The sequence below is a fragment of the Parasteatoda tepidariorum genome, chromosome 9 (genome assembly GCF_982258835.1).
Source record: "Parasteatoda tepidariorum strain Cologne lab strain chromosome 9, Ptep-v5.0, whole genome shotgun sequence".
NCBI lineage: Eukaryota > Metazoa > Arthropoda > Arachnida > Araneae > Theridiidae > Parasteatoda > Parasteatoda tepidariorum.
In genome coordinates this window covers 31,472,714-31,491,717 of record NC_141763.1, presented here as the reverse complement: position 1 = coordinate 31,491,717, position 19,004 = coordinate 31,472,714, and the positions used below count along the sequence as shown (strand labels likewise).

At 31.1% G+C, this 19,004-nt stretch overlaps 1 protein-coding gene across 35 annotated transcripts in view; it reads left to right on the top strand.

The window, feature by feature from the left end:
* LOC107453194 (uncharacterized) overlaps positions 1-19,004 on the top strand; it is a 252,200-nt gene that overhangs the window by 213,511 nt on the left and 19,685 nt on the right. For 25 of the 35 annotated variants that reach the window (XM_087151201.1, XM_087151200.1, XM_087151197.1 and 22 more), the window contains 7 exons: positions 1,186-1,279; positions 2,544-3,476; positions 5,057-5,119; positions 8,507-8,596; positions 10,196-10,366; positions 13,948-16,290; positions 17,734-17,835. In XM_087151201.1, the coding sequence (XP_087007327.1) occupies positions 1,186-1,279; positions 2,544-3,476; positions 5,057-5,119; positions 8,507-8,596; positions 10,196-10,366; positions 13,948-16,290; positions 17,734-17,835 (3,796 nt within the window). The remainder of the gene's footprint in view (positions 1-1,185; positions 1,280-2,543; positions 3,477-5,056; positions 5,120-8,506; positions 8,597-10,195; positions 10,367-13,947; positions 16,291-17,733; positions 17,836-19,004) is intronic. The other 10 variants (XM_087151208.1, XM_087151207.1, XM_087151204.1 and 7 more) reach the window with 6 other exon arrangements.

Sequence of the window (19,004 nt, the reverse complement as noted above, 5' to 3'; positions counted from 1 at the left end):
CAATATTTTATTACGAGAGACTCAAAAACGTTGTTAAAATTTTGATATAATAGACCCAGCTTCCTCAATGACGACACGACAGATTTACTGCAATCTTAATATGATGCTAAACTCAACAATATTATTGTACTTCTTAAACTTATACTTTTTACAATACAACTTGAATTGAAATATGGATCAGTTTTATCTATTTTAAAATTGCCATACGCTAGTTTCAATGTTCCATTGTTAAACTTATTTTTATGGGAGTGCAAACTTTTTTACTTCATTACTTTCAAGATTTTTGAAAATGTGTATTTAGGGTGGTATTTAAAAACATCCTTCGTACTAAGAATTTTGATTTTGGTAAAATTTTTTTGGTGAGGAAAATGTTTCCTTTTTTAATTTTATAAAATTACGAAAATGTATGCAACTTTTAACTTTTTTTTTACTCTTATTTAGTGATCTATTAGGATATGTAGTAACAGTTTATAACCGTTGTTGAACAGCCGACCCAATTTTTAGTTTACGACTACCAATATTCACCTCTGTAATTTTTAACATAATCCAGAAGTCAAGAGAACTCCTTGATCAAGTATTGAGAGGAATATGCCTTCATGGAGGACTTTCTTTAGGGAACTAACCCGCATTTGCGTTACAGGCATAAGAAAACCGCGTAAAACACCCCACGGTTAGCCTGACGGTAAGGGGACTCTAACCCACGATCTCTCTACCACAGCGCATACTTTACGTCAGCAAACGTCTGAACAGTCTGTTCAAGTCGGATGCGAAACTCGTATCGACCAGCCATCGTTTGTACTCGAACCCAGGTCACCTCATTGGGAGGCGAGTGTTCTATCCCCTGAGCCACCTCGGCTGTAGATAATATTTAATGAAGAACTTCATTGGTTTCAAAAATATACAGATGGAAATAAAAGTTGATATATTTCAAGTGCCCAAAAATAGGCACCCATTCTCAGCATTAAATTCCATTTATATATTTTTAAAGCTAATGTTGAAGCCTACTCTGATTATTAACTCCACTGTTTACATCTCACTACCAACTGTTCTTCATCAAAATCATATTTGATTTTGATATGTAAAAGAGTTAATATAAGCTTGTTAACGGAAAAGAGAATTTTACTCATTTTTTCGAGCAAATGTTTTAAAATAAAATATCACTAATTAGTTGGTTTTATTTTTTAGGAAGCTGAGTCTGCTGCTGAAACGAGCAGTGAAACTGGATCACTCTTTGAGCGTGATCAAATTTCTCAAGCATTCACAGATGAATTGATGAAAGGTAAGACTTATTTTATTTTTCGTTCGTAAACACTACACCGTTTCGTGTCCTGAGAATGTAAATTTTAACTGTCTCTGTCACCGAACGACACTAATAAGCATTTCACTTCTGAATTATTTTCAAAATGATGTTTTCTTAAGTCCTTCTTAATATAATACTAGCAGCTAAATATTGTCTCAATAGTAGTCGTAGTTACAATACGTTGCTTAAGTATTTCAAAGCTATTTCGAAAATTAAACTGAGAATAATTTTTTGTGTTGTACCATTGTCGAATTGCGAGTGTGATATACACTCTGATATATCACATTATTTTTAATGGGATATTTACCAATTACATAAATATTTATCACTGAACTGAAAACCTTACATGAAAATCAATTAAGACATTTGAAATCAATGATTATACACTTTGTATAATTGGACGTATTTCCTGTATGTTTTCGTTTATTTTTTACCTTGTTAAGTGACATTATATATTTTAATCGGTGTTGAATGAGAATGGATAGGTGGGTTATTCTTTTGCGCAGTTGGAAAAAAAATATTTATATTCTGTTTATATTCGAAAATTCGGAATTGTTTTGCATTATTTTCATTTGTTTTAGTTGTTATTTTATATTTTTTATTTTTCAAGTGTTAAAATATCGCATTAGAGAAGCTAGGATTAAAAAAATTGTTGAATCCACTTATGATACTTGGAGAAATTAAGAATTTTTGATTAAAGAAAGTTATAATCAACGCGATCACATGCGATTCTTGACATAATGACTCTGGTGCACAGATAGCATTGATATAAATAAAGGCCTTTGCTACTTAATTCATGGTCTTGACTACGAATTTAACACAGTATGCTATTATATCATCATTACTGACGATGCACAAAACCTGTGTGTTTGCACTATGATAGTTTCTGATGTAAAACAACCGTTTTATCTTTTAAACTTTATTTGTTTTTATTACCTTGCCAAAGAATAAAAAGAATTCTGCTATCTTTAAGCACCTATGTTTTAATTTTTTTAAAGGAAAAATTTTCAGCAAAACTTTTATTACTCACTTCGAAATCTAGTTTTGATTTATCCATGCCTGTCTTACTTATAATTTTATGTTTTACAATTTTTCTTTGTTTTTTTAAAATTTTATCTTTCTTTTATTTTATGACTCGTTTTCTTTTATTATTTGTTTTTAACTATTTATCTTTTTTATTATTTGTTTTCCTTTTTTACTTTTGTTTCCATTTATAATTTGATTTCCTCTATTTTATAATTAGATCACATTAAAACTGAAGATCTGACAAATCTTCCAACCAGTGAGGAAATAAACCAACTTTTCCCTAAATGTAAATTAACTCCCGCATCTCAAAGTGAAACAACGATGCCCCACTCAAGTGACAACAACACAAAAGACCCTGCCCCCGCTGAAAATATTCAACTTTTACCTGACGATGAGAGTGAAAAAAGAACAATGTCTGTTGTTGACGGTGAGCCACTTAAGAAAATCGAAAATGGCATTAATGTGGATGTTATTGAGCAGCAGAATGAAATAAGGACTCACGAGTTTTGGCCTCCTGATAAAATTTCATCAACCCAAACTATCATTGTCACATCCAATCCAACACCAATTGGATATTCAATGAATGAAGAACCTATTGAAAAGGTTCTAATATGCTCGAGCCCCGACAATCAAAAGGTTTCAAGAACTGATACTGCTTTTCCTACAACTGCTGATTCTAGCAAGGTCCTCAATACCCAAACTAGTCTTGCTGATCCGAGTGTGTTAGAATGTGCAGGCGCTGAATCATTATCATCAGATTTAGGATACTGCAGCATGGACAAAGAAGTTGCTTTAAGTTCAAAGACTGATAATTATAAATCAGGTGGGGATTTACCTATGAATATATCTACAGTTATTGAAACCGTTTCAACTGCTGAAATCAGTGGCTCATCGAATGATAAAAATAGAATAATATCCTCGAGCGAGGATAATTCTGTTAGCGGTAGTAAAATAGTTGAAGTTAGTGATAATACCTTGCCAGACTCAAGTAAGGTATCACTTGAATATGAACAAAGTGTTCAGCATCAATTAGAAGAACATAAATCCGAACAACAACCAAAAGAAAGTGTTGCGGCCAACAGTTTAGTAGAAGCTAATGTGACCAAGTATTCAAGTGATAATTCCCCGGATGTTAACGTCTGTGTAGAAGGTATAGCAATTGCACGCTGTATTGTATATTAAGTACATCGTCAAACATTCTTAATAGCTAGGAAACAAACAATATTTTTTATTAAGTGATCAGTGCAAAAAATATATTTATCGTAGTTAAGATGAAAGTAGCATGCTAAATTTAGGAACTAAAGTTGTAACTTACTTTCGGTAACTTTAATAAATTAGTTTAGTTTATTTTTTAAATAAATATTTCTTTAGTATTCCGCAAAAGAAATTTCGATTATTACGTTTTTTAAATAAAATTTCTTTTAATCTTTTATAGTAATTTATCACCCATACTGTTTTTTTAAATTTCATTTCAAGTTTCAAATGTATGATATACTAAAAAAAAGTGGTGTAATTAAAAAAAAAACCCTAATTTATAGATAATTAGTGCTTTGTGGGAAATTTTATTTCTGCTTTATTACTCAATAAGATGTTATTTTAATTCACAATTAACTTAGAGTCGAGCTTACCAAAAAATAAAACAAATGAAAAGACATGTCAAGTACTCATTTAAAATTTTAGGAATCCTTTCCCAAGGAAAACAAACTTGTAATTCATTGGCATATATATGCCAATTACTTTTATTCATTTTGTAAAGTAAACTTAAATTTTCAGAGCTGCAATACAATTTAAAGTTTTTGATAAAAATCAATAACACATTTTTAAATCAAATTTTAAGTAATAATTTGGAATTAATAACTTAATATTTATCTCCTCACTTCATGTTTTTCATTTAAAAAGTTCTTTTTGGGATGTATTTTTTTAAGTGTAATAAATAATAAATACATTTTTATATATAGTAGCCAATAAAGTTCCAACCCATCCCTTCAACTGATTACCGACTGCAGCTATGGTTATAAAAGTGATGTGTAGGTATACTAAAGAGGCTATGAGCTACCGGATGAACGATCCAGTGATAATCAGTGGAGTTTCCCTTTCGAAAATGGTACGAGATTATGGAAAAAATAAAGTGCAAAGTTGTAGAGGACCCCCAGTCTAGCACAATGAGTTCGTGATTCTACTCTTAAACGTTCAAAAGAGAAGTTGCATAGCAAGATATTTTTATTACTGGGGTAGAAACTTCTTTCTAGATTTTAACATTTTAAATAAAAGCATCTTCTAGTAGCTACTTTTTTTATGATCGTTTTATCATGCTATACTGTATAAGAAAATCGCTTACAAAAGTTGTTGTTAGTAATAATGCCCATAAAGCATCTCTGTGTATAAAATCAATGATGCCTTACACAATTGTGAATTTTTTGTTTCTTCTATTTTGCAAGGGTTTTGAAATATAAACGCTAATTCCGCTTTTTTCCAATAGATGGTGCTGTTATCGATCTCATCTCGCAGCATATAGATAGTACTCGACATCACCTAGACATTATTTTTATAACTAGAGTTGCAGAACTTCGGTATTTAACAGGGTGGATGTGGATTTTAGTGCTTTCTATGAAATGAATAATTCGAAAGCAGATTTTCTTAATTATAGCTAAAACATTTTAGGCAAAGTTTTATTTTTTTTGTTTGTTTTGCATGTTTATAGTTGCTAATAGCAGAGTTTCATGCTTCTAGATGCCAAAATACGCAGAGCTTCCAAAACACCTCCTCCATCACCTGCTGATGAAGAATATCGGGGTATTGAACTTTTAATTTTCGTAGATTTTTTTATTCATTAGCATATACATTAACTAACTTAATTGCAAATTATAAGCTGCATGAAATTTGATTTAATTTAAATATAAAGGTTTAGGTGGAGAATAGTTTGTTCTTTTTTTTTTAAAAAGGACTTTAAGATCTCCGTTTTGTATTTCATTACCGCCGTTGAACAGCCGACCCAATTTCGGGATTACGACTACTTTAAACCGCGTTGTCTTGAATTTTGAACCAATTCAGAAGACAAGGAAACTCCTGGATCAGTACCCCAAGAGGTATACTTTTTTTATGGGAACATGGAGTACTTTGTGACTTGATAGATTTTGCTAGCATTAGTCCCCTTTTACTACCACGAGGTTCGAACCCACGACCTCTTGGACATGGGTTCAGTGCCCTACCAACCAGGCCATATCGGCTTCAAGATCTCCCATTTGTACATTCTAAAGATTACTAAGTTTTTCCATATAAATAACGTGAAAAATAGGTTCTCCCCGAGAGTTACTACACAGGGCAGATAGGCCATGGAGTTGAAAAATAGTTTCTGTCCACGCATAGATGGTGGAATGACTTGTGAGAAAGCATTGATTGGGGAGGATATTTGAAGAAAGAACTGTTCTTGTCCAACCCAACTTTCGAATTTTATTTTTTCTCAACATCGATAATTGTAAATTTTATTTTATTTCGAGGTTTTGCTTAAATTTCGTTTAGAGGCTATAAATAAATGCTCGTGACATTCGTGTATGTTTTTATTTTTGCAATGCCAACCAAATGCTTGCTCTTGAAAACTCTTACGTTGAGATTGGCTCTTTCTCAGAATCAGCTTTAATGGGCGTAAACAGTTTTCACTCCCCTGCTCTTCATATGTTTTAGAGTTGTTAGATCTTAAAAACAGCTTATCCATAGCAATTTATTTTAAAACACTAACAGTTATAACTTAACCAGAAATTTTTATGGCTGAAACCAATGTATTGAAATTGTCCCTAACTATATCTCAATCATTAACAGAATTTGCTTTTTACTTATGCTTTTATAATTGCTTTTTCCCCCACTGCCCCTTAAAATGGACTGCGAACTTTTAAGGTCCACTCCCTGTTTCTGGCTTATATAAACACCACTTGGAGGACCCCACCCGAACATGCCCGGTGCGCCGCTGAGTCCACTGGACAGATATTGCAGTGCTCCTGTCCAAGACTTGCTCAGACCACTCTATCTAGACTTAGGACTAGTCATATTAAGAGTCTAATTTTTGACGGAAACGAGAAGACTTATTCTCTGCCATCGCTGTTCTGCCATCTGCTGTTCTACCATCGCTACTCCATCTCGTATCTTAGATTGTATTCCCAGGAAAAATGTAACCTTACGACAACCTTGTCGCTGAATTTTTTTTTATTGTCACGAAAATGGTTGTACTAAAACCCTTTTTTCAATGAGGCAAAAATATTGCAGTTTCAAACCTTTCATCCTAAAAAGATTAAAAATTATTTCTTAAAGCGTTTGTAAAAAGTATTGTCACTTAGTGACGTTTAGCTGACGTCACACTAGCGATAGGATGACGTTTTAGCTGACGTCACACTAGCGATAGGATGACGTTTTAGCTGACGTCATACTAGCGATAGGATCAAATTGCATCGTCCATTAAAATTTCATGACAAAGTGAATTTTAGCTGAGCATAAAAGACTTTTCTAAAAGAATCATTATGATTACCTTGATTTAAGATTACTTTCACCTTGAGACTAGCTTTATTAAAGGATTTTTTTTCAAGCTTGGAAACCCAAAATCAACCTCGATTTAAGGTTTTTATGCAGAAGGTTTTTTTCCAAGGTTATGGATTAGGGTAATGCGAGTAGAATAAAGCAGATTGTTTTAAGGTTCGAAGGTTTACACGTAAACCGCATTACAAACCTTATTAGGTTTACATTGAAACGTTTTTTCTGAGTGAAAATAAACCTTAATTTGATATCTGGGTATTGGTGCTTCTGCGGGGGAAGCTGTTGAATGAGGGGGATGTAGTTCTTTATTCTATTTGGCGACATCGTCTCCTGAACTCGGTTTAGTTTGTCTAAGGCAAAGGGAATAAGCAACAACAACTTCTTTTTTAACTGCTTAATCTTAAGTGTTTTCAAAATTTATCAGCTTGACAAAAGTAGATGATTTTTACGCTAAATGCTAATGCTGTGTGTATTCCTTAAGAATACTTACATACTTGCAAATTTGAAGAAAAAAAATGTATAAAATATATTTTGTATTCTTTTATGCTATGTTTAGATTGAAATCTTCCATTTGAAATTTGTTTTCATGTTTTTATTTCGATTAAAAGAAAAGTTTGATATGGATTACCAAATTATGAATTATACCGTGTTTCTGGTTCTATGATAATACTAAAAACCTCGGTAATTATTATGGAAGTACACTGGTAATTATTTTGGAAAAATTAACAATATTAAATAGTTTTGTAATACTTAAACTTGGTTAATGTGGTAATTTTATCATTGATACTTTAGAGTATGTCATAAAATGCACCGAAGAGCCATTACATTATGATCACCCTCCATCTATATCAATGGGCTAGCCCAGGTTTTCATGGTTTCTCGCCCAGGAACAATGTTTCCATGGGGCACATTAGGACCCATAATCCTCATAGAACAATCCCTGACGTCTGTAAGCTACTTGAACATAGTTGCAGACCACGTTCACCCATTCATGGCAATAGTTTTTCCTGCGGGGGATGGTGTTTACCAACAGGATAATGCACCATGTCATAAGGGTCAAATCGTCGAGGAACATTCCAGTGAATTTCAAGTCATGTCTTGGCCCCCAAATTCACCTGACCTTAATCCAATAGAGCATTTGTGGTCCTACTTGGAAAACCAAATTCGTGCTGCCACGCTACCCCCTCGCAATGTGAGGGAATTGCAGGACCAGCTGGTGAGCGCTTGGTACCAGATACCTCAGACTACCTATCAGCACCTTGTGGAATCAATGCCACGGCGGTTGCTAGCAGTTTTGAGGGCTAAAGGTAGTCCTACATGTTATTAGCAGGGTGGTCATAATGTAATGGCTCTTCGGTGTACACTTATTCAGTTAAATTGAGTTTTCACTTTTTAAACTAAATGTGTGGTAATAAGAACAATAATTTTAAAAACCAGAATTTCTGGTAAACCGCTAACGTATGAGAAAAATTACAATATGAGTAGTTTTAATATCGCATATTTAGATTTTTATCACCAGAGTTCTGTTATTTTTACCTTACTGTAACCTTATAGTATGATAATTTAACAATACATTTTTTTCTGTGTCCTTTGCATCTTAAAATATCAAATTCTTTAAGATCCATAAAGCTAAATAGTATTTTATTTTTTAATTTCCAGACAATGAACTAGGCAAAAAACTGAAAGAAGTTGCTTTCCCTACTCTACCAGTTCAATCTGAAGTTAAAGAAGAATTATCTGAAATTGTTGGTAAGTGAAACTCTTATTTCATTATTTACTTCTTTTAATCTAAATTTTTTTATAAAAGACTTGTTGTAGAATCGAACTTGAGTCAGTATAATTTTTTATAACAGTTATTGGACAGCCGACCCAATTATGAGTTTAAGGCTACCAATATTCAACTCCATAGCCTTGTAATTTTGAACCCATTTCAAAAGATGAGGGAACTCCTAGATCAAGTATTGGGAGAAATTTGCCTTCGTGTAGGACTTCTTGATGGAACTAGTCCGCATTTGCATTACACGGAGAAGAAACCACGAAAACCTTCCATGGGTAGCCTGACGGCAGGAGGACACTAACCTATGACCCATCTACCACTGAGGGAATTTTATGTCAGTACTGTGGATAGTGCGAGTCGGGTGTGAAATTCATATCGACCAGTCATCACTGGGATTCAAACCTGGGACATCTTATTAGGAGACGAGCTCTCTATTCCCAAAGTCACCACTGCTTTCAGTATAAACTTCAAATTGAATAAAGATTGAATTAAAAAAAAAAGAGAATTAAAAAAAAAATGCTAGAGTGCTAATGCTACATTGCTTTAAAAAACTCCATTTAAATTTTGAGAAGATTCTATACTTTTGGGTTTCAACTACGAACGAAAAGTAGCAACTACAGAAGTTTCACTTCTTGCAGTGCTCTATTTCCGACAACTTGGCAGTTCTAATATTTTAATTCCGCTTTGTTTCCTTTGATAATTCAGCCCCGATTTCCCCAGTTGTTATTCGTTAAATTTTGCTACTGTTTTTGTCACTCGTGTAAATATTTCTTTGCAATCATTAATATGCTTGCTTTTATGGCAAGAAGTTTCAAAAGAAACATTAAGGATGGTGATTAGGGAACACCCTGTATAAAGATTTCAAATATTTTATACGGGGAACATATTGGTGTGCGTCATTGTAGAAAAATTAACGTAAATTTGAATTCTCTCAAAATATTCAACTTCCCTATCAGTAAAAGTTACCTTGTTAAAATTACCACTTAAAGCAACTACAGTTATTTATATAATTATTTAAACACATTTTAAAATTATTTTGCCAAAAATTTCTGCTGAAAAACACATTGTGTGAACGATTACTTCTATAAGCCGCAATTATTCATAGAATTAAAGAAACCGACATTTTCGATATTATTTTACTTCAAAAAATTGCTCTAGAAGAACACCTTCTTTAAATTACTGTTTTTAACAATCGCAGTTATTTATTTTACTAACAAAAACTGCCATTGTATATAATTCTTTTTCTAACAATTTCTAAACGCTTGACATTAAAAATGAATTATCATCACAGAAAATTTTATTTTTAATTAACATTGTGAATTATTTTTAATTAACATTGTGAACAAATAATTAACATTGTGAAATTAAAAGCTTTGTAGTGGAGGATTTTAATGAAGTATTTGGAGAGCCTTTTAGTATTCTAAAAAGTGATCTAGATTTTTCTCTACCTTAGATTTTCTTGTCAGATATTTGCATGTGCGGTATTAGACGAGAAATTTTAAGAAATGAAAAAAATCAAATTGGCAAAAATTCTACATAATGGTTTGAATCTCATGACTGTTTTCTTGCAGGTGCGCAAGATTTGCCGATAAAACTTACCGAATCTGAGACGTGGCCATCGCTAGAGATGGATACTAGCCAAGTATCCATATCCAGTTTACCTGATGACGAGAAATCGGAACCAACAACTGCCACTATTCCTTTAGACGTTGAAAGAAGTGCCGAATCTCAAACCCAAGAAGGTAAGATTTAAAATTGCATCCTTCTCAATAAATGCAGGGTGTTTCATAACAGTAATACGTGGTTTTAGAATTTTAGTAGAAAGAAAACCTAGTCACATTAAGGGCCCCACATCAATATTTATGTTAGAAAGAAATATGAACGTTATCTTATTCTGACGCATGATCATCATAAATAATTTTCATTCATCTAAATGTTCAAATCTAGATCCGGGATACAAATAAAACACTGTACCTAAAGAAACTCGAAACAAATTCCTTGATCTAATTGCTTTGATAATGATTCATCAAGATTTGTTCATTTTTTTTCACATCTTTTGATTATTTTCTTGCAGGCAAAAAATTGCCTCCAAAACAAACACATGACTACCATTGGAGATAAATACTGGTTTTAGTATTAATTTGTGACTTTAGATGATATTTTTTACTTCATATTTTACACAAATTCAAAAAATGTACATTAAGGGTGGTTTTTACAAAACATTATGTACATTAATTGTTAAATATGTTGTGCTTTATTGAGAATGGGTACGCTTATGATCAACTTAATTGAAATAATACATTAAAAAAAAACAATTTAGTTTGGAAATTATTATTTGTATATTTAAATATAATAAATCTTGACAAGAAACAAAATAATCAGTTCCGTAAGAACCTTTAAGAATATTGAACCTATGAAATACCACAGGCGTTTTATAAACTATAAATTTGTAATGCAAATTGACTTACTACTAGCATTTGAAAATTCTATTAAAAATAATTATTTTAATAAACAAAAAATGGTTTTTTAAACTATTGTGTAAATGAAACATACTGCCTGTTGGTTCTATAACAATAAAAACATGCTAAGTTTGCAACTCATTTCCAATTTATTCTATGCATCTTTAATTAAACACATTAAAAGCAGATAAATATTTAGTTTATTACATTAACAGCATTTTAAATTGAAAGATATCTGAATTTCATTTGCACTATCTGTCTCAAATTTATTATTGTGCTTTTGAAGCTTTTCTTATATGTATTGCTTTCACTAATATATTTCTATTGTTAGTGAATTTAAATTTTTATCTATATTAATTAAATTAATTAATATGCCACCTGAATGAAGTGTGTGTTTGTGTTTGCTATGTGGAGATTTAGCATGTCATTATTTTATGTTTTTATTTTCTATTTCATTCATAAATGCATGCTTCTAAAAAATAGAGAATTATTTCTGTTAGAATTCTTAATTATGATTTGCCTCCTCTGCTGCTAGCATTTCTACTTTGCACAGTTTTCAATCTTTAAGATACCTGAATCAAGTTAATCAAACTTAATTAATATTAGATAATTTAAAATGTTTTAAAATAAATATGAACATCCTTAAATATTGGGCTATCTTTTTTTATGGTAATACGAAACTATAGGTAAAATTTATTTTAATATTGTTATTTATAAAATTATATTTAAACAGATAAGAGCAACTAAGTTATGAATTTTCACAATCAGTTCTTCTACATTTTATAATGTTTTAAAAATAACTGGAAGTTTATCAATAAGAATTTTGTTTAGTACGTACTAAATAATTATAAAGAACGTATGATTTTTAGTTTATGTTGAGAACTAAATATTTTTATAATTTCTTCAACTAATATAATTTGCTTAACTTATGTAATTTCAGATTAATTTCATTAGAAATATTCACACGATTTATGAAATTAAATTTAAAAAACAAATTTATTTTGTTATAATTACTGATTCTTGACTAGTTGGAAAAAATTCTTGACACTTTTTATTAATTTTTCAATTGAACTATTTAGTTTTCAAGTCGCTTTATAATTTATTTTTACGAATAGATTACTATGTTGCAACAATGCATTACTGTAAAAATAAATTTCGAAAATTGAGTTAAAAAATCACATATTGTTCAGGGTATAAACTTTTGTTTTAAGATTTTTCAGCTTCATGTTTTATTTACACCTTACAAGTAAATTGTTTTTGTAAATCAATTATTTTGAGTTAAAGTAATTTTTTTCAACTATCAGTTTTAACTTTAACTCAGTTTTGATTTTATGATTTACTGAATGAAAGGTATTTGAACGAAAGTGTTGTACGAGTTTATGCACTTTATTATAAGATTTACCAACACATATTTGTAGCATCTTTATCTACACTACTTTGTAGAAAAACATATAATTGCTTTATTCTCGAAAATTTAAAAAAAAATACAACTGGGATAAAACTATATCCAATTAATTGAATGGAGTTAATTATTTTTCTAAAAAAGCTTTCTCGCGAATTTACTTTTTTATTCGTTAATATAATTAAAATTTACACATCTGAGCCGTATGAACAGGAGATTAAAATATTTATTCTGTTTACATAAAGATAAATTTCTACCGAATATGTTATGTGAAAAGAGAAATTGGAAGCAAAGTATAATAGTTAGGAAATATAATAGTTTTTACAATTTAAAAAAAAACAACTTAAAATTAATCATTGCATAAGCATAATCATTGCATAAAAAACTTAAATTTAATAATTAGACTTACATTTTTATTAGAAATAGTTTCAGTTTTCATTTACAATTTGACAATTTTTCACTTTTCAAGAATCAATAGTTTTTTTCAAATAAAATAAAATAAACATGTAAACCAGACTTTACAAAAAAAATTATCTAGTGCATCAGCAAATAGTCCATCAAATCAAATTGCGAAAAATTTTGCATTTCCATTTATTTAACACACAGTCAATACTATTATGATGACAAAATTTTCCCCATTATACCATGTATTTAGAAATTGAACAGAACGTACCATCAAACTGTCTGTTTATGAAGTACTTTTAAGCTTTGTCACTACTATTAACAATTTTTCAGTATAATACTTATTCAAAGTACATTTGTACCTTACTACGAAGCATTTAGTAAAACATGTTGCCTTCCCTGTCATAACATATTTACAAAGATCACATTTGTATGAAAGTTATTTTAATCTATTTTCACATGTGTAATCCAAAGACTAGGAAAAATATTTTTTCCGTCTATTTACAAAAATTCATTAAATTTAATTTTTTGCAGGAGATATATAAACGCTAACTTCAATTGTGTATGATTGTTACACATCAACTTTTCATCTTTAATACTATAATTTAATAAAAAAAAACTTAGGAGAGATAGATATGAGTGCTAACTTCATTTGTGTAATATTCTGCTTTGTATTTTTAAAAATAAATGAAAAATTCTAAGTTAAATTTTCCTTAAAAGAATATTACTCTGCAATTAGCTTTTTCAAGTAGTACTTTTCTAAAAATATTACCCAGTACAGTTCAACTGACAATTCATAATTTAGAAATTGAATGCCTGTAATTATTTTTAGTCAAACCATTAAGCATGAAAACTATTTTTGTATTTACTATTGTTTTATCCCATACCCATCATTTAAGTTTTTTAAGTGCTCAACACTTTAAGTTGCCTTAGAAGATTTTCATTACATGCTTATTTATATTTATTTGAGTGAAGTAGTAGTTCGTTTGAAATTTAGGGTGGCTATACAAAATTCGGTATTTATATGTTTTGGTCACCATGTTTTATGGGAAAATTTCAGATCTAGAAGATCTTGAAGAAGATACGTTGTCCCCAACAAAATTTAAAGACTTGTGCTCCAAAAAAGTTTCCCCAACAAAGTCTATTTATGAAGGAAAGGTTATATTTCCTTCTAAACTTCCAGTTACATCGCAACTTACTCCTGAAAAAACTCTTTTCTTACAAGAATTGCCTCTATCACCAGTCAAAGAAGTATCTGAAATAGAAACAAAAGAAACTTGTACCAGCCCTTGCTCGGATAAACTAGAAACTATGAAACCCAACCAACTTATTTCGACGAGAAAGGGTTTCAGAACTCGCAAAAGACTAAGCCCGATTCATGATACAAACAAATTTGAGCCAAAAGTACCATCCAGAGTAGATAGAGGACTCAGTCCTATTGCTGTGTTTACAGCTGGACCCTCCGGCATCAGCAAGGAACAAAACGAATATTTTGTTCACACTTATGATGCCCCATCGATGCAGGAACCAGTGATGACTGAGAATTTCTGCAATAGGGGAACTGAAATGTCTCCCAATACGATGTTTGGCGTTAGAACTACTAAAACTATGCCTTTCAATGGACATATTATTAATAATCAGAATGAGTCTAAACCTTCCATAAGCATGGAGTTCTTGCAGAATTATTTACACGATAAAATAGAAACAAATGACACATCTGAAAACGTACACCCTAACAGTCCCCTAGGAGAAAGTAACAGTTTCGATGCAGCGTTTGCTGATAAACTGGTTGAGACATTACTGAAAGTTGAAAAATCGACCAGTCCATTTTCTGATTTGACGTTGGATACCGGAATAGGAACTGATTCTACCGTCACAGCCGACACTGCAAGTAGTCCGTTTATGCTTGATGTGCAAACACCGTCCAGTTCTGTACATTTGTTGAAAGAAAGTTGCTCTACTCAGACCCTCCATGTTGAAATGTTGTCCGCTCATACTAGTCCAATTGATGGGCCCTTCTCCCTCCAAGATTCCAATGTATCTTGTTGCGCTACTGAAAGTAGCTTAAAATCCGACTCATTAGATGATATTAGTAAGACGTTAGGCACACCAAGTTCCGATTATGTGGAACTTAGTGTTGGCCGTGATTTAACTGATCTTCAGTACGATGTAATGAGATCCACTGTTAAAGAGTTTTTAGAAGAACATATTGTTGAGGAATCTGGTAGTGACACCGGCAAAGTAGACGATGCCGAAGACGCGTCCATTTGCTCATCACATGATCGCGAGGGTAAAGACGATCCTCTTGTTGCTCGTGATAATGATGCCATAAATAAAATATTAGTTATTGAATCGTTTAGAAATGTTTTTGCTACCGAGCCGCCATTTGCCATAGTGGGATCGGTGAAACAAAAACGTGAAATAGACAAAAGCAAGAGAAGAAAATTCGAGACTTTTGATGATAAGCTCTTTACCTTGCATGATCAACTTCTGTCGGAAGAAAGTGCCTTAGAGAGCAGCACTGATTCTGGTGTTGACCTGAAGGAAACTGGGCACAGTCACAGTATTTCGGGTTTATCTGACACGGCATCTATGAAAGCTGCAGTGTTTGATGCTGACGAAATGCAATCGCAGAATATTTACAGTGCAGTTGAAGAAATCAATACAGAAACCAAATTGCCTGTAAATGAGCGTGAAACTAAATTTGATCGAAAAAGTAAGGATAAATTAGTTGAATATGAGCATTCTCTACCAGAACAATCAGATTTCAAAATTTTGTCTCAGAAAGAATGCGATATAAAAGTGGCGGAAAAAACTAATGCTTTTGAACGAAAAGAAACTAAAAATGCAATTAAAGGGGAGCCTTTTAAGCCTTCATCAAGGGCGCATTGTCAGCCTTCTACACTTGATTTTATTGAAAATGTCGAAGAGGCAGTGACTAGTGCGACTGAACTAGGCACTAACATTTCGCCGTCACCTGATATTGACGTAATGTATGCTCAAGAAGTATTTCCAATTTCAACCGAAGTCTACAGTGCTGAATCTACTGATGTTAAGTTTGAATCTGATAAAAGTTTGTCCGAAGAAATTGTTGAACAACCTGTTATGTTTGAAAAAGTTAGTTATAGTTATGGTTCTCGTACTCGCTCTGATCAAAACCAAACTAAAATGTCAGCATCTTTCGAGATGGAAGATACTGATAGTTTTTCTGAAGTTTCATCCTTTGGCATAGTCAGGGATATGCCAAGTCCAGCTGATTCTCTAATTTTACAGGAAATAGGGAGTGATAAAATATTTATGGCTGAAGCAACTTTAATACAAGATAATAGAATTCCTTTATCCCTTTCGGAACAAAGTCTCATTTCTAAACTTGAACAAAATCGAGGTGCTGAAATCATTGAAGGTAAGCTGATACATCTCTATTAAAACTTAAAAATTTTTGTCAAAAAATTCCAGAAGTTCAAATTTAAGAAGTTAGCACTCAAACTATCTCTACACTTTTATAAACAAAAATGACTTGGGATTTTTAAGAGAAAAAAATTTTTTTTTCAGAAAATTTAAAATTAATAAAGCGACTTAGACTTGAATATAATTCCTGTCTTGCACTGACCACGACGAGCAAAATCACCAGTGGTAGCTGAATAATATAATTCCTGTGATGTTGAGATAACCCTCGTGGATTTTAGTAGTTTTTCTTCTCAGTGTAACACAAACGCAATCGGATATTTTGTGTCCACTCACAAAATTTTGGATCGCCGGACAAGCTCTGAATTTTTGATTTTGTCCAAAGAAAATTCGATCCCCATTCCGAACAAAATCGGATCACCGGATTTCTAAAGCACTTATAAAATTTGAGGAAAAAAAAGCGTAAAAATGTTTTCAATTTATATTTTTACATTTATATTGCTATTCTAGGTTGCATACAGTGATTAGTTCAAAATTTTATTGAAGCAATTAAAGTTGGCTCATTTTTTTGAAGAAAAATCGTTTTTAATGCAATATTAATATCCTAAAAAATTTTACTAACCTTCTGATAGCAATTTTTTTTTCGTATGTGTACTTCAAACTAAGTAGTATTTCTGTGCCGAAAATAGGAAGGTCATTAAATTGTTTATTAAAGTTGAGAAAAGGTTTTTTGAAGTTTCAGTTCGTTCCACATTTGTTAGTCTAAAAAAACTGAATGTTTACTTTAACACTATCTTTTCACCCAGAGTCAAAAAGATATAGTAAAGAGAATAGACTTTACCATGAACAATTAGTTACCTGCAAGTAACGTCATAGTAGGTCGTAGAAATAAATAAATCGTGGTATTTGTCGATTCAAATGCCAATCTGGTTCGACACACGCGAGACGAAGCTCACAGGTATCCAATTAAATCTGATTTAAATCACATGGTTAGGCCTAGTCACTTCACTTCTTCTCGAGTTGCAAGTACCTAATTTATGCAACATATATTTCTTTTCTTTTTTTTAAACTTTAGGCTTATAAAAGAAACTCGTGGGAATAGTCACTATGATCAAATTATTAGCAGAACACCTATATTTATTTCTTAAAATTCTAATTATTTTGGTTTGTACCCTATGGTATAAAAATACTCTTTAACGCCATGAAATGTGTATGTCTTAATAACTTTCATTAAATCCAAGAATATTCTTTCTATAAATTTAAGTGTTTCCGTTCACTTCACATTTAGTATTTTTCATAGTAAATTTGAAATTCCCGTTAAGATTTGTATTTTTTACATTAAATCAATAATTATTACAATTTTTGTTCATTTTAAATGCACCATTAAATTTAATTCTTGAATATCTCTAAGAAATGCGAGTTTATTTCTCTTATTTTCCAGATAAAACTGACGCAGGTGTAACTGTTTTATCAACACATTTAATCCAAAAAACTACTCATATGACACTCAGTTCAAATGAACCTGAAGATATTAGCTTAGAAGGTATTTTTCATAATTATATATGTTTATGAGGTTGACTTTTGTTATGTTTTTTACTGACTGGTACTCGTTATGTGATATTATGTACTACTACATGTTATGCACTAATGCATGTATGATAACTAATTCATGTTTTGCTCTAATATGTTAACATTTTTGTAACTTTATACAATAGTTTTTGGAAATAAATAAACAATTGTTTGACTCGATGCAAGAACACGCATTGTTAAAATTTTATGGTAGCTCAGTTTTTTACATTTAAAAAAAAATATAGTAAATAATTCTTTTTTTATTTTTCCCATGGTACTGATTCAATGAAAGCTATGTTCTGTCCCATCTCTAAAAAGTTTGTTTTGATTTTTCTTGTTTATAAAAATTAAGATTTTTTTACTTAAGATTTTTTTAATTCTCTTAAACTTTATGCTTTGTTTTTATTAAAACTACTTTTTCTCGAAATTGAATTTTTCGAATTGAATTATAGTGTATTTTTTTTTATACAAGTTAGGTGTAATCATAAAAATTGAGGTGCTGCTAAATTTCTATCGAAAACTGCTAAATATTGGGAGCCAAAATTGCAAGAAATATGCTTTTTAATATTTTTACTGTCCCTTACCACTTTGATATCTCAAAACTACCTTATTCTCTATAATTCAGTACACTATGTATTATTTTCCTTCGATACATAAAATTTTTTAATCAAGTCCACTTTTAAATGCAAAATTTCATCTTTGTATGCACTATTTTTTTAAGCAAGTTTCCATTACTGGAATTGTATTTAAAATTTGAAATCAATGGAAAGAAAATAATTAAAAGATAATGCTGGAAAAATTTTAATAAACATCAAGAAAAGGCGAAATATTTTTACTTAATTCATTTTGAACTATTGAAAAGTTAAATTTATTTATAATAATTATGTGCTTTGTTTAAAGTAATATGAATTTCAACTCTCTGAAAATCATTAAATTTGAACATGGCGATGTATTTTTCTCGTCTGTGATTATTTCAAATTAATTTTCCGTAATAATTTAAATTAACAATGAAGGAAAGTATTAATATCCTTTCTAAATATTATGAAAAACTTTAACAGCATTAAGACATAATTTTTTTTTCCTTTTAGATTCATGTGCACTAATCACATTTTTGTTACAAGCACACTTGATTACTTCAATTCA